Source organism: Pituophis catenifer, unplaced genomic scaffold (assembly GCF_029215685.1).
Source record: "Pituophis catenifer annectens isolate HBS135680 unplaced genomic scaffold, rPitCat1.0.hap2 SCAF_2, whole genome shotgun sequence".
Taxonomy (NCBI): domain Eukaryota; kingdom Metazoa; phylum Chordata; class Lepidosauria; order Squamata; family Colubridae; genus Pituophis; species Pituophis catenifer.
Window position 1 is genome coordinate 30,092,950 of NW_027256882.1, and position 27,466 is coordinate 30,120,415.

The 27,466-nt window shown below is 46.1% G+C and overlaps 2 protein-coding genes across 2 annotated transcripts in view; one reads left to right on the top strand and one right to left on the bottom strand.

The window, feature by feature from the left end:
* The window catches only part of LOC139310059 (uncharacterized), a 649,177-nt gene that overhangs the window by 614,406 nt on the left and 7,305 nt on the right, over positions 1–27,466 (bottom strand).
* On the top strand, positions 526–22,554 carry LOC139313473 (zinc finger protein 850-like). The gene is made up of 3 exons (XM_070939078.1): positions 526–665; positions 8,542–9,817; positions 20,370–22,554. Exons 2-3 carry the CDS (start codon positions 9,108–9,110, stop codon positions 22,552–22,554), a joined length of 2,895 nt encoding a protein of 964 aa, XP_070795179.1. The 5' UTR covers positions 526–665; positions 8,542–9,107.

Consider the following 27,466-nt stretch of genomic DNA (forward strand, 5'->3'; position numbering starts at 1 on the left):
CTAAATAAATTGTAGGAAGAAAAATCTGGTCCGGTTCCAAGCCAGGAGAAAGGAGCTAGAAATAAAATGCTTAGTGACACAATTGCAGTTGGTAAGTGAGGACTAATTCAATTGGGATGTCACCAAAGGGGTTGTGGAAGGTATTTTCTGCCCTTACCTAGAGCTCATGGTTTCCATGGCCATAACTGGTGCTTCAAATCTTGCAGAGGCTTTAGGCCTCATTTGGTCATTTAAAGCCCCCACATTCTGTCAAGTTAGTGTCATGCAGATTGTCATGTGTGGCTCAATAAAATAAAAGAGAGTTCAAGTGTGTTTGTTGATAAGCCAACGCATTTCTTCAGCTGAATAAAGATGGGTCCCTCCTAAGAAGGATGGAATCCTGAGCATAGTGAAAGGCAGATATTTATACATTTCTTTGCTTTCGCTTCATTACATAAGAGGCAGCTGGGACACGGCACATAAGGTATAGAAATTATAGAAATTATAAAAATAGTCAAGCATGCCTTCTGTGATTTTAGACACGTGCCTAGCAGACAGGCTAGTGGTTTCCTGTGAACGTTTCCATGGCCTCTGAAGACTGTTGCGGCCTGAACTTCGTCCTTACCATCTCAACATATGAGCAAACATCAAATTCATCAGGTTCCTGATTAACATTAGCGCAGAAGGTATGATTGAGATATTTTTCAGGCTTGAAAGACATTGATTTTCTCCATATTGTAAGTGTGTATTTTTATTTCTCCCTGAGTGTATATGACTAAAAACATATAATCTGTCCCCAGGATTTCCAGATATACAGTCGTGAAAAAGAAAGTACACTCTCCTTGACTTCTATGATTTTACATATCAGGATGTAATAAAATGAATTGGTCCTTAGAAGTTCTTAAAAGTATAGTGGGGCAAAAAAGTATTTAGTCAGCCACCAATTGTGCAAGTTCTCCCACTTAAAAAGATGAGAGAGGCCTGTAATTGACATCATAGGTAGACCTCAACTATGAGAGACAAAATGAGAAAACAAATCCAGACAATCACATTGTCTGATTTGGAAAGAATTTATTTGCAAATTATGGTGGAAAATAAGTATTTGGTCAATATCAAAAGTTCATCTCAATACTTTGTTATATATCCTTTGTTGGCAATGACAGAGGTGAAACTTTTTCTGTAAATCTTCACAAGGTTGGCACATACTGTTGCTGGTATGTTGGCCCATTCCTCCATGCAGATCTCCTCTAGAGCAGTGATGTTTTGGGGCTGTCGCTGGGCAACACGGACTTTCAACTCCCTCCAAAGGTTTTCTATGGGGTTGAGATCTGGAGACTGGCTAGGCCACTCCAGGACCTTGAAATGCTTCTTACGAAGCCACTCCTTCGTTGCCCGGGCAGTGTGTTTGGGATCATTGTCATGCTGAAAGACCCAGCCACATTTCATCTTCAATGCCCTTGCTGATGGAAGGTTTGCACTCAAAATCTCACGATACATGGCTCCATTCATTCTTTCCTGTACACGGATCAGTTGTCCTGGTCCCTTTGCAGAGAAACAGCCCCAAAGCATGATGTTGCCACCCCCATGCTTCATAGTAGGTATGGTGTTCTTTGGATGCAACTCAGCATTCTCTCTCCTCCAAACACGACGAGTTGTGTTTCTACCAAACAGTTCTACTTTGGTTTCATCTGACCATATGACATTCTCCCAATCCTCTTCTGGATCATCCAAATGCTCTCTAGCAAACTTCAGACGGGCCCAGACATGTACTGGCTTAAGCAGGGGGACACATCTGGCACTGCAGGATCTGAGTCCCTGGCAGCGTAGTGTGTTACTGATGGTAGCCTTTGTTACGTTGGTCCAAGCTCTCTGCAGGTCATTCACTAGGTTCCCCCGTGTGGTTCTGGGATTTTTGCTCACCGTTTTTGTGATCATTTTGACCCCACTGGGTGAGATCTTGCATAGAGCCCCAGATCGAGGGAGATTATCAGTGGTCTTGTATGTCTTCCATTTTCTAATTATTGCTCCCACAGTTGATTTCTTCACACCAAGCTGCTTGCCTATTGTAGATTCAGTCTTCCCAGCCTGGTGCAGGTCTACAATTTTGTTTCTGGTGCCCTTTGACAGTTCTTTGGTCTTCACCATAGTGGAGTTTGGAGTGTGACTGTTTGAGGTTGTGGACAGGTGTCTTTTATACTGATAAGTTCAAACAGGTGCCATTAATACAGGTATTGAGTGGAGGACAGAGGAGCCTCTTAAAGAAGAAGTTACAGGTCTGTGAGAGCCAGAAATCTTGCTTGTTTGTAGGTGACCAAATACTTATTTTCTACCATAATTTGTGTTGTTTCGATGAAGAAAGACGTGTAGGCAGGATGATGGTTCACGGAAAGGCCCCTCGGGTGGAAGGCACCTTGATCAAGGCATCTTGGTGTGAGGTACCTTGGGAAAGGCACCCTCACCCCATCCAGAAGGCTTCCTTTTATTGTCATTTTACAACTACCATGGCAAAACATTAATCAACGTTTACTTGATGCTGATTTTATTTATTTATTTATTTATTTTAAATTTATATACCGCCCTTCTCCCTGAGGACTCAGGGCGGTGTACAGCCAGAATTAAAAAACATAAAATACAAATATTAAAAACAATTAAAATATATATAAATTTGGCCCAAAATTAAAAATACAAACCAATTAAAACATTTAAAATTTCTTCTTAAGCCAGCCCGGCTTGCTGGAAAAAGTGGGTTTTAAGGGCACGGCGGAAGGCGCTGAGGTCTTGGATTCTCCTTATCTCTGGGGGCAACTGATTCCAGAGGGTAGGTGCCCCCACAGAGAAGGCCCTCCCCCTGGGGGTCACCAGCCTGCATTGATTGGCTGATGGCACCCTGAGGAGGCCCTCTCTGTGGGAGCGCACGGGACGATGGGAGGTCGTCGGTAGCAGCAGGCGGTCTCGAAGATAGCTAGGCCCTATGCCATGGAGCGCTTTAAAGGTGATAACCAGCATGGTGATTGGCTAAAGAAAGCTTGTGAATTCCATATGGACCCCTCATGTCTTCCTCATGTATTTCCTGTGAGAAACAATTGCCTACGTGTTGGGCCCCCATGCCTTGTATATCTTGATATAGGGTCTCTGCCAGACATCCTGTTTCTAATTCCTGATAAGATTAGGATTCTGTGGTAATGTTGTTTACCCAGTGCGGTTTGCCGACAACTGAGATAACACCATCCCCACAATTTGCAAATAAATTCTTTCCAAATCAGACAATGTGATTGTCTGGATTTGTTTTCTCATTTTGTCTCTCACAGTTGAGGTCTACCTATGATGACAATTACAGGCCTCTCATCTTTTTAAGTGGGAGAACTTGCACAATTGGTGGCTGACTAAATACTTTTTTGCCCCACTGTAGGTAAAATACAACCAGAGAGGAACACCAACACATGACATATTACATCAGGTCATCATTTATTTTATAAAAGAAAGCCAAAACAGAGAAGTCATGTGTAAAAAAAGTATGATTCAATAATTTGTAGAACCACCTTTAGCAGCAATAACCAAAAGTAATTCTTTTCTGTATGACTTTATCAGTCTCTTGCAGCGTTGTGGAGGAATTTTGGCCCATTCTTCTTTACAACATTGCTTCAGTTCATTGAGGTTTGTGGGTGTCTTTTTATACATAACTCTCTGGAGGTCCCGCCAATCTCCTCCTCTTCCTCCTCCTCCTCCTCCCCACCGAAGCAGCAGCAGGCTCAGTAGGAGAGGGAGTAAGGCAAACTCCCTGTCAAAACAGTAAGGCCAGCCATGAAATTGGAATCGGCCAGGTGCAGGAGCCAATGCCGTCCATTGCTCTGGTGCAGTGCTCACTTATGTAGGCCAGCCTTAACTGTTTGAAGGCTGAATGAAGCCTTCAACGGAGTGAGGAAGCACTGTGGGGCCAGGCCCTTCACACCCACATCCAGCCTGCCGGAGTTGCTGTGCTGGGGCAGAAATGAGACCACATGGGCAGGGAGGACGACAACAAGGAGAAGAACTGCAATGCTTTGCACCGGCTGGCCAGGGAGGGAGCGGGTCAGGTGGGGCTGGCTGGCTGATTGGGGAGGAGGCAATCATGGCTACCGTCGCCAGCAGCTTGAATGCCCTGACTGAAGCTGGAGTTTGCCATGCCAGGGGGGAAATGAGAGGCCCTGCTGTCCTGTAGAGCCTGCCGCTGCTTGAGTGGGAAGGATGAGGAGAAAAAGGGCTGCTCAGGGGGCTCCACCCCCACTCCCCACTGCCAGCAGCTTGAATGCTGCGACTGAAGCAAGGATCGCATACTCTCTCATACACAGAGTTTGGAGAGCCCCCCTCTTCTCTCTCTCTCTCTGTCTCACTGCGGCAGCAATTGCGGTGCTTCAGTGCCTTGCTGGCGGGGCGCTCAGGTAAACTGGTGGGCGTAGGGGGGGCAGCCACGCACCAACCCCCCCCCACCTTGCTTCGTACTCCCGCTCCCACACCCGTCTCACTGCTCTGGTGGCTCCTGCCGCCAGTGCCACTTCCAGCAGCTTGGGTGCCCTGGCTGAAAATCGCTCTCTCTCCCATACATGCACACAAACAGAGGTTGCATTAAGCTCTCTCTCTCTTCCCCCCCCCTTCCCATTTGCATGCACATGGGACAATGAGATCTCATTAAGTAGTTAAATGGAAAGTAATTTTGGGGGGGGGAGCAGGAGAATGGCGAACACTTTGTGTGCCGAGAATGAAAGCTTCTGGGTCCCCGACTCTCTGCAAAAGAAGATGGGAGCATCCATTCTTGGCACGAAAAGCATTTCCAGGCCAAAACCTCCTCTCCCTTCCTCAGCGGCAAAGAAACAGAGAAGCAAAGAGAGGAGACAGATGTTTGCAAGGTAAGTGAGTCCTTGTGGCAGGAAGGGGGAGAGAAGCATGCGGTATCTTAAGTGGGTCAGGGAGGCCTTGTGGGCCTGTTCTATCACTAGGCCCCCCGTGGCCTTCCCCACCCTGAGATGCCTCATGTGCACATTAATATTCTTGAATTGTGAGCTCTTAGGAAAGTGTCCCCCCTTGTGTGTTCCAAACAGCTATTTCTAGTGGGGAAAACAGGACAAAGCAAGTGGAGAAAAATATTATTAAAATAATAATAATTTTCCTTTGCTGTATTTCCAGTCTGAATTAGACCATGGCAGGATCCCTACGGGAGAGCCCTTTTAAGGATTATGTGTTAGTTGAAAAGCAACTAATTTACATCCGTTCTTAAACGCTAAAGCTGTTGCAAAATAAAAACAGAGGAGCTCTGATCAACTATCAGAGCCATCATTTTAACAGTTTTGCCGTACCGTAGTCTGCGGATGCCCCCACGAAATGCAGGCATGGGATAAACTGAGCGTGGTTTGTTTTCAGTCTTATAAGCGGGCACAAACTACTAGCAAAAGTGGCATTTGATCACAAGGCGAGGAATGTTTCCTCTTTTGCATTTGAGCATCCAAGAAGGGACAGGAAAGACAGAAAAAGAGGGGAAGAGAGCAAGGAAGGAAAAAGAGGGGAAGGAAGAAGAAAGGAGAAGGAAGAAGGAAGGAAAAAGGGATGGATGGGTGGATGGAAGGAAGGAAGGAAGGAAGATTATAAGAGAGAGTGAGGATTTGAGGTAAATCCTGCCTTAGCACTTGGCCACCAGCAGCGCCGCTGCCTTTTGCCATCTTGTCCCCTCCTGACCTCTCCTGGTGGTCTCCCATCCTATCACTGAGGATGCTTTGGTTACAAAGCCAGGTCTCCTCATAAGGAGATGGAGTGGGCCTCCCTCTGACCCACACACTTCGCCCTCGCGAGCACATCATGAGCAACCTGGCCAAGGAGAGCGAGCACAGCAGCAGTGGGCACTGGCTACACCCACCCTTGCCCCACAATCCTGATATGGCCCTCAATGAGAATGTTATCTGGGAGGAGTTTGATGCTGTGACTCCCGATGATGTGGACAGGATTTTGGGGAGACTTAGTGCGGCCATATGTTTACTGGACCCATGTCCCTCCTGGTTGGTACTGGCTTCCCGGGAGGTTACACGAGGCTGGTTCCAGGGCGTCATTAATGCTTCGTTGAGTGAGGGTCACTTCCCCGCTGCCCTGAAAGAGGCGGTGGTGAGGCCTCTCCTCAAGAAGCCGTCCCTAGATCCAGCAATATTGGCCAACTATCGTCCTGTCTCCAACCTTCGCTTCATTGCGAAGGTTGTTGAGAGTGTGGTCGCGCAACAGTTTCCACAATTCCTGGAGGAAACATCCTATCTAGATCCGTTCCAGTTGGGTTTCAGGTCTGGGCACAGCACGGAAACAGCATTGGTCGCGTTGGTGGATGATCTCTGGAGGGCTCGGGACAGGGGTTATTCCTCTGTTCTGGTCCTATTAGATCTCTCAGCGGCTTTTGATACCATCGACCATGGTATCATGCTGCACCGGCTGGAAGAGTTGGGGGTGGGAGGCACTGTGTTGCGGTGGTTCTCCTCCTTTCTCTCCGACCGGTCGCAGTTTGTGTTGGCAGGGGGGCAGAGGTCGACCTCGAGGCCTCTCATTTGTGGAGTGCCGCAGGGATCGGTCCTCTCGCCCCTTCTGTTCAACATTTATGTGAAGCCGCTGGGCGAGATCATCCGTGGCTTTGGGGTGAGATACCACCAGTACGCTGATGACACCCAGCTGTACATCTCCACCCCAGGCCACCCCAACGATGCCCTTGAAGTGATGTCCCAGTGCCTGGAGGCTGTGCGGATCTGGATGGGGAGGAACAGGCTCAGGCTCAACCCTTCCAAGACTGAGTGGCTGTGGCTCCCGGCATCCCGATATAGTCAGTTGACTCCATCACTGACTATTGGGGGCGAGTCTTTGGCCCCCACTGAGAGGGCTCGCAATCTGGGAGTCCTCCTGGATAGGCAACTGTCTTTGGAGGAATATCTGACGGCTGTTACCAGGGGGACCTTTTATCAGGTTCGCCTGATTCGCCAGTTGCGGCCCTTTCTTGATCGGGATTCCTTGTGCACAGTCACTCACGCCCTCGTCACCTCTCGCCTTGACTACTGCAACGCTCTCTACATGGGGCTCCCCTTGAAGAGCACCTGGAGGCTCCAGCTGGTCCAGAATGCAGCGGCGCGGGTAGTGATGGGAGCAACATGGCGCTCCCATGTAACACCGCTCCTGCGCGAGCTGCACTGGCTCCCGGTGGTCTTCCGGGTGCGCTTCAAGGTGTTGGTTATCACCTTTAAAGCGCTCCATGGCATAGGGCCTGGTTATCTCCGAGACCGCCTGCTGCTACCGACGACCTCCCATCGACCCGTGTGCTCCCACAGAGAGGGCCTCCTCAGGGTGCCATCAGCCAAACAATGTAGGCTGGTGGCCCCCAGGGGGAGGGCCTTCTCTGTGGGGGCTCCCACCCTCTGGAATCAGTTGCCTCCAGAGATAAGGAGAATCCAAGACCTCAGTGCCTTCCGTCGTTCCCTGAAAACCCATTTTTTTCAGCAAGCCGGGTTGGCTTAAGAAATTTTTAAATTCTTTTAATTATTCTGTGATTCTTAACTTTCGGGCCAAAATTTATATATATTTTTAAATGTTTTAATATTTGTATTCTATGTTTTTTATCTTGGCTGTACACCGCCCTGAGTCCTCAGGGAGAAGGGCGGTATATAAATTGGAAATTAAATTAAATTAAATTAAATTAAATGAAACTGAGTTTGACACACCTGCTATAGAACGATGGGTTTTAAATTATTTGGAAATGGCTTTTTAAATCTTCCCAAATTGATGGGCAGCAACAATTGCTTCTCTAAGATCATTGCTGATGTCTTTACTCTTTGGCATTGTGTTAACACGCACCTCAATGCCGGAGATCAGCAAACTCCTACAACTTCGGCTTTTATAGATGTAGTCATACTTGTTGATGATCAATGGATCAAGGGCAGTTTATTAGCAGTACTTGGCTGCTACTTCACCTCGTTTTACTATGGAAGCAGTGAGAAATTTCCTAATGGTGAGAACAAATAACCAGCAGAATGGCTTGCCTTCAGAAATTATGGTGCTCCATCACTTAAGGCTTTTTAGAAGAGAAGGGATAGCCACTTGTCCAAAATGGTATAGGACAGGGTGTCAAAGCCACAGGCAGTATCATGAGGTATTGCAATGTTTTTTCCTTTGCGGAGCTGGGGTGGGTGCACCCTGCACGGGCTGTATCTGGCCCGCAGGCTGCCAGTTTCAAACACCTGGTATTGGGTCTCCTGCTTGAGCAGCAGTTGGATTAGAAGACCTGCAAAGTCCTTTCCAATTCTGTTGTCCTGTCCTGTCCTGTTCTGTTCTGTTGCAATGATATTTTTTATATATGGATAAGTAAAACCCTAGAAATCAAAGAGGGTGTACATTCTTTTTCACTTCACTGTATTTGAAAACTACCCTTTGCACTGCTAAGAATTTGTGATTGACCCAGTCAACAAGTGAATTTCATTATTTTTCATCGGAATGTAAATGTTTTTCTTTTTTGTCATCTTCTGCAACCATTTTATGTATAATTAAAGATACACTTTTATTTGAATCTTATAGACAAAGAGGATGGCAATGAGCACTCTGGACAACTGAGGATAACAAGCAACATTGAATAGCCTGACTTGCAGTCCAGAAATCAAAATATCTTCCATTTCCTTCACAGAGCCTACAATTCTTCACCTTCCTCAGCAAGTGAGAGGGAAACGAGAGAAAATCAAGAAGAGATTTCTAGCCGGGAAAAGCAGGGTGTGAAATTCAAGCATACATTACATGAAAAGTCAAGGCAGATTATTTTTCCATTGAGCAAAAGAGGGAAATATCTGGAAGTTACTGGGGAGGAAAAGGTCAATTGGAAAGCCACGTAGAGCAGACAGAGTTGCAGGCCCACTCTAGGGGGAAGAAAACGGCTTGAATCAAAGGACTGCTAAACAAAGAATCATTCATATTTTGGACCTCCTCAGGAATATTAGTTGTGGAAAAGCTCCATAGAGGTTCCTGTGGTGGGAAAGATACCACTTGCAAATCACAGCTGATTATGCCTGAGAGGATCCAGACTGAAGGAAAGCCTTACATATACTCTGAATGTGGCAACAACTTTGGTCAGAACAACTCTGTTGTGGTTCATGGAAGCATCCACACAGGAGAGAAGCCATACAAGTGCTCCCAATGTGGTAAATGCTTTAGTGAGCATGGCAACGTGGACTCACATCAAGGAGAAACCCTTTGAATGTCCTGATTGTGGGAAATGTTTCTGTAATAATTCCAGCCTGGTGATACACCAGAGGATTCACACAGGCGAGGAACCCTTTAAATGTCCTGATTCTGGGAACAGTTTCAGTCAAAATTCTCACCTCATTTCACATCAAAGCACTCACACAGGAGATAAACCATTTGAATGTCCGGATTGTGGGAAACGTTTCAGTCAGCGTTCCAGCCTGGTTACACACCAGAGGACTCACACAGGAGAGAAACCGTTTCAATGTCCAGATTGTGGGAAAAGTTTCAGTTGGAATTCCAGCCTGGTGAGACACCAGTGGACTCACACAGGAGAGAAACCCTTTCAATGTCCTGATTGTGGGAAAAATTTCAGTCGGAAGTCCAACCTGGTGATACACCAGAGGATTCACACAGGAGAAAAACCTTTTGAATGTCCCGATTGTGGGAAAAGTTTCAATCAGAGTTCCAGCCTGGTGACACACCAGAGAACTCACACAGGAGAGAAACCATATGAGTGTCCAGACTGTGGGAAAGATTTCAGTATTAGGACTAGCCTTCTAAATCATATGCTTATACACACAGGGGAGAAACCATTTGAGTGTCCCGAGTGTGGATGGTGCTTCAGGAAACATTCCACCCTTACTGCACACAAGAAAATCCACATGAGGCCCCAAGTTATGAGTGTAGAGAAGGCTTGAATTTCATTTCTAAAGTTCCACTTAAGTCCAGCTGAAAAATTGATTGTTTAATTTGACTACAAAGAATTTGCGTAATTTTCTGTAGACAAATATGTGATGGTATTAGACGGGAAGAAGGAAGAAAAAAATGGCAACATATTAGTTTGATAATGCCTATCTGGCCATCAGCAGCAGAAGTTGCAGGATACAGGGAATCGGCGAGTTGAGAATGTAATGGATCCTGCCCATTCCATCCGTAACTCGAGAATTCATGGGAGTGAATCTCATTCATTAAACAACATCACTCCCTGCTTTCTCCCATGCATTTGTTGCTTTCTCGCTCTAGATCAGCTTGATGAGGCCTCTGGCGCCGAGAAAGCAGCCCCGAGAGGCTATGCACAACTTCTCAGGGTTGCTTTCTGTTTGGCAAAACACTTGAGGATTGCATTCCTGTAAGCTTTGGCAGCCCTTTGCAAAAAGCCTTTGCCTGTAGCAACAGGGCTTCGGAGGGATGTGCCTGCTCCTCCCAAGCTCCGCTGGTGCCAATAAAAGCTTCCCACACAACGTAAGAGTCAGAGGGGATGGTCTACAGGGCGACATCAAAAGCCATAAATCCCTACTTAGACAAACAGTCCATTTCCTCAGAATTAAAATTTGAAGCTCAGATTGAAAGGTGTAAAGTAGGTGTTGTTTGGAGGATACTGGATCTTGAAAGCTGCAATCTTGAATTTGGGGCTGGAGTAGGAAGAACGGCTGAATGGATAGATTTTGTGGGGACGAAGAAAGCCCAGTTTGGTGATCACCAGGCTAGAGCCTGAGTGATGCTCATTTCCGGTCCTGCTCCAGGCACAAAGCCATCTCAGAGACCTTGGCCTGTCCCATCCTCTCAGGCCTTGGAAAGGGGAAATCCGCTTCCAAAAATCCTTGCCAAGGAAACTGCAAGGAAACAGGAGTGCAGGATAACTCCCCAAAATCTACTTTTGCAACTGAATGAACCTTGAAGAGTGAAGCCTGACCTACTTAGCTTCTCAAGATTAGGGAGGTGTTGTGCCATAAACGTTTACAAAGGTCTTGTTTGTGTGCATAGCTGCTAAATGATTTCCAGCTTCATCCTATCAATAGAATAATGAACAATAACTGGAAACATGCAGTCTCCTTGCTTCCAAACCACATTGAGATAGGAGATATTTTATCTATCTGCTTCCTTGCAGAACCTAAATCTCAATAGAGGGGAGAGTTGCTCTAAGCAGCTTTTCCTATCTGTACAGGAGTTAGATTTCAGTCTTATTACTCCCAAATTTTGGGCAAAAGACTTGGAGGGCACTAGATTGCAGAAAGCAGATATATAGATATATTTGCACTTTCTTAGAGGTGACTCAGGGGAGATCATATGTAACCTCTCTGAATCCTAAAACTTTATGACTGATTTCCTGTGGCTGCCAAGGTTATAGGACCCAGGACAATCAGTGGGTCTGAGGCTCAAAGGGAGCCAGCTTCATTCGTGCTGCCCAGAGATGCTTCCAAGCACACCCATGCTAAATGCCTTGTGCGTCTGTGACACAGAAGTCTCCATTAGGTCAAAGTGAGAAAGTCACATACCCAGCAAGGCTAGAAAAGGGGGCTTAACAAGAGGAGACGACTGTCTGTATATGGTAAGAGAAATGTTTCCAAAAGGCATTTCCAAGGGCTGGAAAAAAGATTGGTAATACAGATGTGCATGCAACAATGTACCACTCTTTGTTTGATACACATTCCTTTTTTAAATTCAAAATTTTAATCTAATGAAATATGGAGAACAAACAAAAACAATTGATACAGAGAAGCAGGAAAGGAATCGAGTAAAGAAAAATAATATAATCGCACCTTCCGCATTTTTCTCTGTTGAGAAATTGTCATCACACATTCTTATATAGAAATTATCTCTGCTCAGTTGACCAGAATAAAAACTTCCTTGGAAATTGATCCTGGCCTGAAGTCCATTCCTTAGACCAATCAAGTCCAACATTTCTCTTCCACGTTGCTCATAGGTACAGGGAGATTTTCTCAATGCACAGGTAGCAAGCAATAACTTGACCCTCTTGGTTAAACTCCACTTAAGAACTCCTTGGGCCAGGTGGGATCCCAGGAAATGAGACAGCACTAACAGGCCATGTTTTTCACTGCTTGCTGTTCAGGGATCTTGTATCCCACACCAGATGTACAACAGAGGCACACCCAGACATATACTGTAGGGAACCACCAGACTCCTTGGAGAGGAGACAAAAGTCCACTTCCTCCTCCTGCAGCTGCATGTTCCCTGTGGCAGGTCTGTGACTTCTCTGAGGAAACACTTGATGGTGGGAGCCTCCCAGAATAACAAGCATGTTGGACATGAAGTATGCTGCAGAAAAAGTTAAGCCAAGTCTTTTTGGAGTGGCACTCAATGCCTGGTGGTTTAAAGCAGGGGTCCCCAACCTTTTGGACCTCAGGGACCATCAAGTTCATAATTTTAAATTTTGCAGACTACTAATACGAACCCAACGCGCTGCTTGCTGAAGTGACGGGATGGGATCCTTCAGGCACTCTCCCTCCTCTCTCTCTCTCTCTCCCACTCTCTCCCTCTCTCCCTCCCCCACTCTCTCTCTCTCTCATTCTTTCTCTCTTCCACTCTCATTCTCTCTCTCCCCCCCTTTCTCTCCCACTCTTTCTCTCTCGTTCTCTTTCTCCCCTCTCATTCTCTTTCTCTCCCTCTCACTTTCTCCCCCTTTCTCTCTCCCCCATTCTCTCTCTTTCCCTCTTTTTCCCCCTTTCTCTCTCCCACTTTCTCATTCTCTCTCCCCCCACTCTCTCTCTCTCCCCTTCTCTCTCTCTCCCCCACTCTTTCTCTCTCTCCCTTTCTCTCCCCCACTTTCTCTCTCCCACTCTCTCATTCTCGTTCTCTCTCTCCCCTCTCTCTGATTCTCTTTCATTTTGTCTCTGATATTCTCTGATTCTCTCTCTTTCTGTCTTCTCATTCTCTCTCTCTCTGATTCTCTCTGTCGCTTTCTCCCTCTCATTCTCTCTCTTTCATTCTGTCTTTCTCTTTCATTCTTTGTCTCTTTCTCTTTCTCTGTCTCATTCTGATTCTCTCTCTCTCTCTCTCTCTCTCTCTCATTCTCTCTTTTTCTCACCTTATGGGCCAGCCAGTGTCCTGGGGCTGAGAGGAAGTCAAGCATCTCCCTGAGAGACTGAGGTGCGCAGAGCACCAACAAGGGCCGGAAGAAGTGTGGGAGCGAAGCACTACTTGTACTTGCAGAGCATGAGCATTTGCCTTGGTATATTTGCAGCGCAAGGCAGCCCTCGTTTCCTGCCGTTTGGGACTCGGAGTGGTAAACAGCGTCTGGTTCGGGGAGCAGCCGGATTTTGCTCTCCATTGCAGATGCCAGATTGGCCCCCTGCAAGCTCTTGTCTCTCGAGGAGCCCGGCCAAAGTCTCCAGCGCCGCTTTAGGGAGCGCTCCTCGAGACGAGAGCTTACAGGGGGCCGATCTGGTGTCCACAATGGAAAGCAAAATCCGGCTGCTTCCTGAACCAGACGCAGTTTACTGCTTTTAAGTCCCAAGTGGCAGGAAACGAGGGCTGCCTTGCGCCGCAAGTATACCAAGGTGGAATCCTGATGCCGGACTAGAGCAAAGAGAAGAAGCAGGATTTTGCTCTCCATTACGGATGCGAGATCGGGCCCCTGCGAGCTCTCGTCTCTCAAGAAGCCCGGCCAAAGTTTCCCGCGCTACTTCAAGCAACTGCTCTTCGAGAGACAAGAGCTTGCAGGGGGCCGATCTGGCGTCCATAATGGAGAGCAAAATCCGGCTACTCACTGGACCAGACGCTGTTTACCGCTCTGAGTCCCAAGCGGTAGGAGACGAGGGCTGCCTTGCGCCACCGGCTGGCGCAAATATAAAGAGGCAGAATGCTGTTGCTGCACAAAATAAAGTAGTGCTTTGCTCCCGCAGGCATTGCAACCGCCGCTTCAGCCCGCTTGCGCCGCCCCTGCCACTGCAACAGCACTATTTAATTTTGGACAGCAAGGGCTGCGCTCCTTTTTGCGCATTGCACGTGCCACCCCAGGGTAAAGATTTCCAGCTCCGCCACAGCCCGTCCCATATTCCAGAGCTGTAATAGTCTCACTCACAGGACTGGCTTGTTGGTCATCCCGGAGCAGCTCCTCCATCCGGGAGCGCCAGCCTGCCAGGGAGCAGGCAACTTTGAATTAAAATACCATATTTTTCAGACTGTAAGAAGCACCAGAGTATAAGATGCACCTAGATTTTGAAGAGAAAAACAAGGGAAAAAAATAATTTTTGGCCTCCGTGCATCTAGTTTTTGCCCTCCCCAGCCCCCAGGAGCACTCTGCAGGCCTCCCAAACCCTCTGCGCATCCTGTTTTTATGAAAAACGGGCCCGCTTTTGGCCTCTCGAACTCCCCATGTGTCCCGTTTTTGCTCTCACCAGCCCCCAGGAGCATTCTGCAAGCCTCCCAAGCCCTCTGTTCATTCTGTTTTTCGCGAAAATTGGACACGCAAGGGGGAGTTTGGGAGGCCAAAAACAGGGCCGTATTCAGTCTATAAGACGCAGCAACACTTCCACCCACATTTTTTTGGGGGGGGGGGGTGTCTTATAGTCCAAAAATACGGTACATCCCGTGGGGGGGGGAAGAACCTACTCGCTGATGTATTTTACATGTATTTTTTAAGGAATGTATTTAGGGCGTGCGCTTCCGAACCGGTAAAGAAGGTAAGTAGATTTCACCCCTGGGCAGGGGGTAGGTATTTTCAATGCATACCACATTAATATCCCTAAAGTCCATGGATAATCTCATCAACCCATCTTTCTTCTCCTTAAAGGGGACGGGGGCACCTATCTGGGACTTGGCAGGTTGGATGAACCCTCGGGCCAGATTGGTGTTGATGTACTCCCTTAATTCAGGCATCTCTTTTGGCGTCATGGAGTACATCTTTGGTTTGGGTAGTTTAGTCCCTGCTATGAATCCTATGGCGCAGTTGGTGAGGTGAGAGTGTGTTGCATTCTTCCTCGCTCAATGCTTCTCCTAGTTCCTGATATTCCCTGGGGACTTGTGGGCTTCCTGGGCGCGGCTCTGTGGCGGTGGTGGCGGCTTTTTTGCCACTTGGCGGCTTTTCTACTCCTTTCCCCTCTGGGTCGGCGGACGTTCCTTGTGCTGGAGTTCCCCCCATTCCTTGTAGGAGGAGGGAGAACTTGATGGCTGGGTGGGCTATTCTCCCCTCTTCTGTGGACCTCCATGCCTTTGCTGGTCCAGGAACCTTTGGCTGGGGGATGAGTGCCAGAGCCAGGAACTCTAACACACGGTGGCTTTGCTGGCCACATTGAAAGCACTTGATCAGGGCCATTGAGGTCCTCCAGGATGGCTCCTCCACTCAGCGAGAAGTGGGTCACCTGGAAAGTTGTCTCTTGGGTTTTCTCTCTGATGTTTCTTTGTGGTGCGGGTAGATCTCAAGGTCCATGACCACAGCCATCCGGTACCAGTCATGGATGCAATCAGGAACTTCCTGAAAGATGCTGGCATTGCCCAGTTCTTGGTCCAGACCTTCCTTGAAGTAGTGAACCAGGCGGGTTCAGGTCAGTACCACAATTTCCCCACGAGCCTCTGAAACTCCACGACGTACTCCTTAGCCGGGTGGCCCTTTTGCTTAATCACCTTCATCTCCGCTTCTGCTTCATTACCATGGGCTGATTCCTCGAATCTCGTCCTTGAGGTCTAAGTCATCGATGTCCATGTCATGGAGCTGGGTTATCCACTCTGCTGCTTCACCCGCTGAAGGTGGCGGTGGCTGCAGACTGGCTGGTCGGGCTGTCAAGGAGGTAGATCGGGCCTCCTGGGGACTGCACTAGTGGGAGTAGCATTGGGGCTGCTCCCTGAGTAGATCGACCCCTCTTGGTGGGAAATGTAAAGGTCGGCTGGCCAAGGAGCACCATCATCTGACGCTGCCCTAGGCTGCCAATGCTGAGTTGGCTGAGTTTCTCTGGCAGCCCCTCTAGGGTTTAGCTGTGGCTTGCAGCTTGGTACTTCCACACCCTGGACTTGCTGAGGTTCATGGGTCCTGTTGACCTCCACTTGAGGATTGCGGTCCTGGAACATGGACCAGTAGCCGATATCTTCCTCCGCCCAGTAAAGCTCTTGTGTGGTCAACCACTGGGTGTGAGTTTTGGGCCGGGCACCCATCTGGCGTTTGAGCTCCGCGGCTGTCACCAACTGGGGCAAGGAGGGGTACTGTAGGCTCTCAGCAACCCCTCCACAAGTTCCGTCAGCGCCCATCATCTCCTCCGTCCTCTTCTCCATCTTCCCCAAGTTTCCCCACTGCCTAGTAGACTGGATAAGCAGCGGGAGTTCAGGACACCAAATAGCAGCTCCAAATGGAGTGAAAAGTTTCCTTACAGTTTAGTAGAGAGTTGGTTTAATATCAGGGTTCTGAGTAATAGATCCATTGCAAGCAAAACTCCGAGGCATGTGAATTCCTCAAATAACAGCTTCATTGGAAATATCAAATTGGCACATATCTGGTGAAAACCACTCTGAAAAGTCCCATGGTTTTCATCTAATTAAAAGTTTTCCTCTCAACCTCAAACAATCAGTCATATGGTCCAATCACTGCAGCATCCGCTGGTCTGGTGACATCACTCCTCCTTCATCCGGCCAGGTGTGAGAACGTCCTTGGTTCCCAAGAGAAAGTATTTTATGATGACTACACCATCCCAGCTATCTCTAATCCCCCCCTCCCTATCCCTTGCTCTAATGTGGCAGCACTGAAGCACCAAAATGGCTTTAACCAGAGCAGCTTCAGGGCTGACAGTATCTATCTCTTTATTTCTTAAGTGCTGACATCTGCTGTGGGCTATTAAGGAAGGTGGGGGCTGCTTTCTCCCTCCAGGAAAATATAATATTCTGCCTTTTTAATATTTCTCAAAATATTTCATTTTTCTAGAAGAGGAGTGGGTGCTAACTTTCTACACTACATATTCACTCCTCAGATTTTATTCCATTGGTGGTGCATGCTTTAAAACTGGTTCTCCTTCATATTAGGGTTAACTTGTGATTTTATGGACATGTCCTTTTCTTGGAAACAATATGGAACATATAAAGCCACAGCTACCTTCTGTGATTTTTTAAAAATTCTATACCTAGCAAACAAACAAACAAACAAAAGATTTCCTAGTGGTGCACCATCCATGTTCAGTTTTATAGACAGTCCTCACCTACCATTTACAATGGTGCTGAAAAAGTAGGCTTACAAGGGTTCCTCAAAGTTGTGGCCATCACAGTTATTTGGGGGCGGCACTGTCTTGCAATTACGATAGCTGCAGTGTCCCACAGTCATGGAATCACCATTTGGAACCTTCACAATTGGCTTCCAACAAACAAAATTGATAGGAAGTTGTAAGTCACAGTCGTGGTACATTGCACTGAAGATAACAAGGTGATTTGTTTAATGACCACAGTTAGAGTGTCAGGTTTCGAGGTCGTCTCAAATAAATTGCATTTCAAACGAAGTCTTTGAAGAAAACTCCCATTTATTAAGCACGACATTCTAAATCTGACTCCATCGCAGCCAACGCTGACTTCCAGACCCAAAACCCTCCCTTTCCGTTCCCCACTCCCCTGCACTCGTTGGCCATCTTCCAAGTCACTCTACCCCTAATCTACTGCTCCAGCTCAAAGGAATTTCCCCCCTCCCATCCCATCTCCTAGGGGATATTATCTCCAGGGAAAATAAGTAGGTGAAAAGTCAAACATCCCTTTCCAGACGCCTCCGCTTCTCCTTCTTATGTCAGCACTAGAGTAAATGCAGCTTGAAGTGCTGACATAGAGCAGATATTGTAAATTGGTGTGGTTAAGTGTCAGTGTACTGTGAGAAGTAATCACAAACCCCACGTGCACCCCCTATATTAAGAGTCAAAATATTATATTCCCTCAAAGGAGAAATGGAGGGAAAAAAATCTTAACAAAGGCAGAAAGCAGCCCCAACAGCTTCCAGCAGATGTCTTGAAGGTGGATGTTTTGTGCCCATTAAGAAATCCAGGCCAGCCTATTCACAATCAAAACACCTTCAGCTCCAGTTGATGGGATTAAAATTTGCATTCCCCTCCCCCCCAAATTCTAAGGACAGGATTTTAAGGACCTTTTAGGACACAATGGATGGAAACTGATCAAGGAGAGATTCAACCTAGAAATAAGGAGAAATTTGCTAACAGTGACAACAATTATCCAGTGGAACAGCTTGTTTTCAGAGGCTGTTGGTGCTTCATCCCTGGAGGTTTTTAAAAAGAGACTGGACAGTCACTTGTCTGAAATGCTACAGAGTTTCCTGCTTGAGCACGGGGCCAGACTAGAAGACCTCCAAGGTACCTTCCAGCTCTATTCTGATTAATTGATTGATTGATCTTGAAAGCTGCAGCCTTGAATTGGCTTGTGGGCGCAGCAGGAACAGATCAGTGGGTATGTTTTGTGGGGAGGAAGAAGATCCAGTTTGGTGTAATGGTGAAGGCACCAGGTTGGAGACAGAGAAACACTCAGTTCCAGTCCCACCTGAAGGGCAAAACCATCTGTTCAACTTTGGCCAGTCCTCTCAGCCCTTGGAAGCAGGAAAGGGGGGGGAACCCCCTCCCCAAAACCCTTCCAAAGGAAACTGCAAGGCCAGGCATCAAGACTGACCCAAAGGCACCAAAAACGAAGCTAAGTAGCGTCACGTTTCACTATTTCACTTGATTCAGTTGCAAAGGTCGGTTGCTAGGAGTCGAAAAGGACCTGCTGCCACGTAATCAGTGAAAACCTCTTCCAAACGCTTTGGTGGAGATTGGACAAAGCGTGTTTTTCCACCTCCTGTCGCTAGATGGCGATCAGGCAACGTCTGTGCCTAGAAAGCATCTACACCGTGCTTGCGCTTGAAAAAGGAGTTTTAAACCATTGAGTACTGCATTGCTAGAAAGGCTGGGAGGAGAGGAGAGGAGAGGCGCAGAGCAACTTCCTCTTCCGGATGACTGATGGGAGGAAGGTGGTGTGCAGAGTGGCTTTTCTGCTGTTTCCATGGTGGAAGCAGCAGCTGGCAGGTGAGTTGAGGGCTGCAGGTGGGAGGAGAGTCCGGGAGTAAGTCGGGCTGTTCGGTTCCCTCCACGGCCTGGAAGCGGAGAAGCAACTGGGCTGAAGCCTCTCAGGTGCTGCTGCTGCTGCTGCTGCAGGTTCCTTCCCTCCCCAAATGGAAGCCCACTGGTGCTGCAGGCTGGGAAACTGGGGGCTGCAATTTCTGCGGGTGGGAAGATTGAAAAAGCCTCTTTCAAGTGGAGGTTGATTCTTTGGGAATGGCTTCCCTCCAGAGGTTGTGGCTGCTCCGTCCCTGGAGGGTTTTGAGGGGAGATTGGGCAGCCATTTGTTCTGGATGGAATAGGGTCTCCTGCCTGAACAGAGGATGCCCAATTCTGTTGTTCTCTTCTGTTCTGTTGCAATGATATTTATTATGTCCTGATAAGTAAAACCATAGAAATGAAAGAGGTTGTACTTTTTTTTTCACTGGACTGTATTTGAAAACAACCCTTTGCACTGCTAAGAATTCGTTGATTGACCCAGTCAACAAGTGAATTTGATCATTGAATGGATATTTGAACATGGATCTGGGTAGTTTTCCTTGTGTCAAATGAGTCATGATTAATATAAGAGATTATTGTAGTAATGTGTCATGTTTGCTTTTTCATTGTAATGTAAGCTTTTTTCTTTTTTTTCTCATGTTCTGCATCTATTTATGCACAATTAAAGATACATTTTTATTTCAATTTTATAGACAAAGAGGATGGCAATAAGAGCACTCTGGATAACTGAGGATAAGAAGCAACATTGAAAAGGAAAACAAATCCATCCAGAAATTAAAAATATTTTCCATTTCCTTCAGAAAGCCACACAATTCTTCACCTTCCTCAGTGAGAGAGAAATGAGAAAAAATCAAGAAGAGATTTCTACCTGGAAAAAGCAAAGTATGCAAAAGTCAGGCAAATATTACATGAAAAGTGAAGGCCGATTATTTTTCCATTGAGCAAAAGAGGGAAGTCAGTGGGGAGGAAAAGATCAACTGGAAAGCCAAATAGAGCAGACAGTGTTGCAGGCCTCACTCTAGGAGGAAGAAAATCACCACTAAATCAAAGCACCATTAACAAGGGATCATCTATATTTTTGACCACCTCAAGAATATGAGTTGTGAAAAAATTCCATAGTTGTGCCTATTGTAGGAAAGATACAATTTGCAACTCATAGCTGATTATGCCTGACATGATCCAAACTGGAGAAAAGCCATACAAATACTCTGAATGTGGCAAAACCTTTGTTCATGGAAGGATCCACACAGGGGAAAAGCCTTACAAGTGCTCCCAATGTGGTAAATGCTTTAGTGAGCATGGCAATGTGATGATACGCCAGAGGACTCACACAAGAGGGAAACCCTTTGAATGTCCTGATTGCAGGAAAAGTTTCAGACAAAATTCTCACCTTGTTTCACACCAGAGCATTCACACAGGAGAGAAACTGTTTGAATGTCCTGTTTGTGGGAAAAGTTTCAATAGAAATTCCAATCTCATTAGTCACCAGAGGATTCATACAGGCGAGAAATCCTGTAAATGTCTTGAGTGTGGGAATAGTTTCAGCCGGAATTCTCACCTCATTGCACACCAGAGAACTCACACAGGAGAGAAACCTTTTGAATGTCCTGTTTGTGGGAAAAGTTTCAGTAAGAATTCCAGCCTGGTAATACACCAGAGAACTCACACAGGCGAGAAACCCTTTGAATGTCCTGATTGTGAGAAAAGTTTCAGTACCAATTCCAGCCTGGTTAGACACCAGAGGACTCACACAGGAGAGAAACCCTTTGAGTGTCCTGATTGTGAGAAACGTTTCAGTACCAATTCCAGCCTGGTCATACACCAGAGGACTCACACAGGAGAGAAACCCTTTGAATGTCCTGATTGTGGTAAAGGTTTCAGTAACAATTCCAACCTGGTGACACATCAGAGGACTCACACAGGAGAGAAACCATTTGAATGTGGTGATTGTGGGAAAAGTTTCATTAGAAATTCCTACCTCATTGACCACCAGAGGACTCACACAGGCGAGAAACCCTTTGAATGTCTTTATTGTGAGAAAAGTTTCAGTACCAATTCCAGCCTGGTGATACACCAGAGGACTCACACAGGAGAGAAACCCTTTGAATGTCCTGATTGTGAGAAAAGTTTCAGTACCAATTCCAGCCTGGTGATACACCAGAGGACTCACACAGGAGAGAAACCATTTGAATGTCTCGATTGTGGTAAAAGTTTAAGTAAGAATTCCAGCCTAGTGATACACCAGAGGACTCACACAGGAGAGAAACCCTTTGAATGTTCTGATTGTGGGAAAAGTTTCATTAGAAATTCCAATCTCATTAGCCATCAGCGGATTCACACAGGAGAGAAACCCTTTGAATGTTCTGATTGTGGGAAAAGTTTCATTAGAAATTCCCACCTCATTAGCCACCAGAGGATTCACACAGGAGAGAAACCCTTTGAATGTTCTGATTGTGGAAAACGTTTCTCTCAGAGTTCCCAGCTCCTGAGACACCAGAGGATTCACACAAGAGAGAAACCCTTTAAATGTCCTGATTGTGGCAAAAGTTTCAGTCAGAATTCCTACCTGGTGACACACAGAAGGAATCACACAGAAGAGAAACCGTTTGAATGTGGTGATTGCGGGAAAAGTTTCATCAGAAATTCCTACCTCATTTGCCACCAGAGGATTCACACAGGAGAGAAACCCTTTGAATGTCCTGATTGTGGGAAAAGTTTCATTCAAAATTCTCATCTCGTTTCACACCAAAGTATTCATACAGGAGAGAAACCGTTTGAATGTCCTGACTGTGGGAAAAGTTTCAGTCAGAATTCAGACCTCATGAGACACCAGAGGTTTCACACAGGAGAGAAACCCTTTAAATGTCCTGATTGTGAGAAAAGTTTCAATCAGAATTCAGACCTCATGAGACACCAGAGGATTCACACAGGAGAGAAACCCTTTAAATGTCCTGATTGTGAAAAAAGTTTCAGTAACAATTCCAGGCTGGTGACACACCAGAGGATTCACACAGGAGAGAAACCCTTTGAATGTTCTGACTGTGGGAAAAGTTTCAGACAGAGTTCCCACCTTGTGATACACCAGAGGATTCACACAGGAAAGAAATCCTTTGGATGTCCTGATTGTGGGAAAAGTTTCAGTAACAACTCCAGGCTGGTGAAACACCAGAGGGTTCACACAGGAGAGAAACCCTTTGGATGTCCTGATTGTGGGAAAAGTTTCAGTAACAATTCCAGGCTGGTGACACATCAGAGGGTTCACACAGGAGAGAAACCCTTTGAATGTTCTGACTGTGGGAAAAGTTTCAGTCAGAGTTCCCACCTTGTGAGACACCAGAGGACTCACACAGGAGAAAAACTGTACGAGTGTCCAGACTGTGGGAAAGATCTCAGTAGTAGGTTTAATCTTATAAATCATGTGCTTATACACACAGGGGAGAAACCATTTGAGTGCCCTGAGTGTGATCGATGCTTCAGGAAACATTCCACCTTTATTGCACACAAGAAAATCCACATGCAGCCCAAAGTGATAAGTATAGAGAAGGCCTGAATTTCATTTCTAATGTCCCTTTGTAAGTCCAGGTGAGAAACTGACTAATTTGATTACAAAGAATTTGCCTGATTTTTTGTAGGGAAATATGTCGTCGTATTAGATGGGAAGGGGGAAAGATAATAATTATCTGGCCTTCAGCTTAAGAAGTTGCTGGATATTTATTTTTGCAGAAATTGTGCAATTATATAAAAATCTTTTTGGGAGTGTTGTATTTTTACCATGGTAAATGATAGAAATGCCATATACAGAGTCCCAGCCTTTTTCTCCCTGGGTGCCTCCCAAGATTTTCAGCTCCAGAATTCCCCAGCCAGCATCTCTTGGGGATTGGAGCACTGCGACTATAGTTAAGAGAGTGTAGCTCCTCGTATAAGGAGAAAGCAAGAGAAGAAGTAGATGGGATTTCAACGTTCATCTTTTCCTAACTGTTCCAGGAATTCATTGCACCAAGCATGTCCGTTCAGATTGTGTCAAGAATGAGGCATGCAAGTGGAAGAAACCACATAAATAGCAAATATTTGGGGGGAGTTTGGCGCAGTGACAAAATCAGTGAAAAATTTCAGATGTAAAGGCTGTTCTGCCCTGCAGGTGATCTTCATGGAGAAGAGTTGTAGGAATATTGAGGGAAAAAAGGATGTGGTTTTGAGCACATGACCTCCAGGTTTATTTGCAACTCCTGCTGTGATATCCTTTGCTTGCAGATGCCTCCTTGTTAGCCTTTGAGGGCTGGGGAGTGAGAGCAGCACCAAGGGACTGATATGGTCCCCACCCCCCCTTTGGGAGATGTAAGCAAAAAAATTGTACAGTAGGTATTTCATTTCTAAAATAGCATTGCTTAAGAATCATCAAGAAAGAAAAATAAAGGAAAGTGTCAGCATTTCTGTAAACATTGGGACAAGGTAACGCAAAGCTCTCTTCCCAACACATGGGAGACATTTCCCATTCTTTTACTTCTCTCCCAGGGCTCCTTAATGTTTTTTAAAAATTTCTTCAAATAAAGAGAGAAACATTATTTGTAGCAGTGGAAGTGACATTTTAGCTATGGAGCCAAATGATCCTGATTTTGCTGGGATTGGAAGACAGCAAAGAATTCCAAAATTGTTTATTTCACCAACACAATTCAAAAACACAGGTTACAATGTTTTTTACTCGGTCGCATTGCATGTGATCTCTTTGCAGAAGGACACTCAGCAACCAGGAGCTGGTCAGGACTGGCGTGTGGTGGATCCAAGGGGCTCTTACGGCCCGGGTCTCAAGCTCCTACTTTGAATTTAAACGTGTGAAATTTCAAAACTTTAAAATAGTAAATTTATATTTAATCAGTTTTCCTTTCTTTCCTTGGTATCATTTTAGTGCACATGTTTATCATGTCTCATCTTATGGTTAGGAGTTACGGTGTCCCACAGTCATGGAATCGCCATTTGGAACCTTCACAATTGGCTTCCAACAAACAAAATTGACAGAAAGTTGCAAGTCACAGTAATGTTACGTTGCACTAAATAGAACACGGTGATTCGCTTAATGACCACAGCTAGAACAGCTGTTGTAAGTTGGTATGGTTATGTAGGAAGAAATATCCTTCTGGGTTCAGCTCCAAGTGGGGAAAAAGACACTGGAAACATGGAGACTGCTTGGAAAGATGATTTAATGGTGGACGGGATCACACGGCTTGAGTTCCTGAACAGAAAAGGGGCCGAGATGCTGCGAGTCCCCAGGTTTTATGCCCTCTCTGGCTTTGAACTTCCTGGGGCCCAGAAAGAGTATCCTGATTGGTTGTCAGACTCCCAGTGGGTGGGGGTCTTAGCTAGCCTTGCTGGCTGATGTAATCTTCCCAGGTGCCATGTGGTGAGTTTCTGTTGCTAGATGGGTCCTATTGTGTTGCAGATAATGATCCATTGACAAAGATTGAGTTTCTGCCTGTGGCCCATTGACAAGGGGTGTGGGGGCAAGAAAGTGGGAGCTGCTTCGTCTTTAAAACATGCTTCTCCATTTCTCATCCAGGGAAACATAATATTCTGCCTTTTTAATATTTCCTAAAATATTTCATTCTTCTAGGAAAGGGGTGGGTGCTAACTTCCTACAGTTAAGTGAGGAGGTATTTAATGATCACACCAGTCAGAAATGGACTTGTTGATCCCAAAGGCTGTTGTTAAGTGAGGACTATGTTAATCAGGATGTCATCAGCATAGTTGTGCACAGTATTTTTGCCTTTTTTCTTACAGGTAGTCCTCAACTTGCAATAGTTCATTTAGTCACTGCTCAACAGCACTGAAAAAAGTTATTTATGACTGTTTTTCACATGACCATTGCAGCCTCCCCATGGTCACAGGATCAAAATTCAGATGCTTGGAAATTGACTCATATTGATGACGGTTGCAGTGTCCCGGAGTCATGTGATTCTCTTTTCTGACCTTTTGACCAGCAAATTCAATAGGGAAGCCAGATTCGCTTAATAACCGTGTGACTAATTTAACAACGGCAGTGATTCACTTAACTGTGGCAAAAAAAAGTTGTAAAATGAAGCAAAACTCACTTAACAGATGTCTCACTTAGCAAATGAAATTTTGGGCTCAATTATGAGTCGACTACCTATATTGGTGGCGCAGCAACTAAAGTGCTGTTAAGTAACACCAGCTGCCTGCAATTACTGCAAGTTCAAATCTCACCAGGCTCAAGGTTGACTCAGCCTTCCATCCTTTCGAGGTAGGTAAAATGAGGACCCGGTTTGTGGGGGCAATAAGCTGACTTTGTATAAAAAAGAACACCGCTTGGGGGGCGGCCGAAAGTCCTACTAAGCAGGTATATACAAAAGTATGAAGGCTATTGCTTAACACATTGTAAGCCGCCCTGAGTCTCCAGAGAAGGGCGGCATATAAATCGAACCAATAAATAAATAAATAAATTTACATAAAGTATCAGAGTTGGAAGGGACATTAGAGGCCTTCTAGTCCAACCCCTCCTGCTCAAGACAGGAGATCTATCATTTCAGACAAGTCCTTTAATCTTGCCAAAACTCTTGGGATTATTTCATCAATTAACACGCCCCCCCCTCCTTAGATCAAAAAGTGTGAGTGTATAGTAAAAAGTAATCACGCCCCTGCCCCCAGAGAATGAAATATTTTGGGGAATATTAAGAGGCAGAATATTATATTTTCCCAAAGGAGAAATGGAGGAAAAAAATCTTAACAAAGGCAGAAAGCAACCCCAACAGCTTCCATCAGATGCCTGAAGTCTTTTAGAGATGGAGATTTTATGCCCCTTAAGAAATCCAGGCCAGCCTATTCACAAACAAAACACCTTCAGCTCCAGTTGATGGGTTTAAAATTTGCATTCCCCCACTCAAATTATAAGGACAGGTGGTGACCTTTTTGGACATAATAGGATTAACCTACCACCATTGAAATAGCAAAAGATACAAAACCTCTTCATTGCACAATCCCGACTTCAAAGTCACAGAAACTTATAAAGATCCATCCGCTCATTCAGCTATTTTGTCAGCTTTCCCAGAAGGTCATGCTGTTCTGCTCGTCAATAAATGGAATCTTTCTTTTCGATCAGCCTCCATTTTATTTCCAGCTTCTTTCTCCCGGCTGGGAACCGGACCAGATTTTTCTTCCAACAGTAGCTACATATATGTGTATACATATTATTTCTCTCCAGGAGTTACTCGCCCCTTTTGTTCAACATTTATGTAAAGCCGCTGGGCGAGATCATCTGTGGTTTCGGGGTGAAGTACCACCAGTATGCTGATGACACTCCGCTGTACATCTCCACCCCGGACCACCCCAACGATGCCCTTGAAGTGATGTCCCGGTGTCTGGAGGCCGTGCGGATCTGGATGGGGAGGAACAGGCTCAGGCTCAACCCATCCAAGACCGAGTGGCTGTGGTTTCCGACGTCCCGATATAGTCAGTTGATGCCATCGCTGACTATTGGGGGCGAATCGCTGGCCGCCACGGACAGGGCTCACAACTTGGGCGTCCTCCTGGATTCACGGCTGTCTTTAGAAGAGCACTTGACGGCCGTGACCGGGAGGATTTTTCATCAGGTTCGCCTGATTCGCCAGTTGTGTCCCTTTCTGGATCGGGACTCCCTACACACAGTCACTCATGCCCTCGTCACTTCCCGCCTGGACTACTGTAACACTGTCTACATGGGGCTCCCCTTGAGGAGCACCTGGAGGCTCCAACTGGAGCAGAGTGCGGCCGCGCGGGTGGTTTTGGGAGCAACATGGTGCTCCCGTATGACACCTCTCCTGCGCGAGCTGCACTGGCTCCCGGTGGTCTTCCGGGTGCACTTCAAGGTTTTGGTCACTACCTTTAGAGCGCTCCATGGCTTAGGACCTGGTTATTTACGGAACCGCCTACTACCACAAGCAGCCTCCCACCGGCTGGTACGCTCTCATAGAGAGGGGCTCCTCCGGGTGCCGTCAGCCAAACAATGTCGACTGGCGGCCCCCAGGGGGAGGGCCTTCTCTGTGGGGGCACCCACTATGTGGAACGAGCTCCCCCCAGAGATACAGAGGATCCCAGATCTGCGCACTTTCCGCCGTGCTCTTAAGACTCTCCTATTCCAGCAAGCCTGCCTGGCCTAATTTTCTCCTCTGTTTTAAAATTCTTTTAAATTGAAATTTTTAATCTGTTTTAAATTATTGGGATTTTTAATTGTCTCGGGCTAAATTATTTAATCTGGTTTTAATTATGTTTTTAACTTTTGTATCTATGTATTTTATTTTGTGCCTGTTCACCGCCCTGAGTCCTTCGGGAGTAGGGCAGTATATAAATTTAATAAAAATAAATAAATAAATAAATAAAAATATACTGTATTTGATACATAATTCTACCAGTAAAAAAGGGGGAATCTGCTTGTTTTTTGGGTGCAACATTGAAAAATGAAAACCTTTAAAACGGGG

Excerpts from the sequence above, each read along its gene's own strand:
- LOC139313473 (XM_070939078.1), top strand. The coding sequence starts at position 9,108 with ATGGAAGCATCCACACAGGAGAGAAGCCATACAAGTGCTCCCAATGTG. Across the intron at positions 9,818-20,369 it reads GAGTGTCCCGAGTGTGGATG|GAAAAGTTTCAGACAAAATT; the intron begins GTGCTTCAGGAA and ends TCCTGATTGCAG.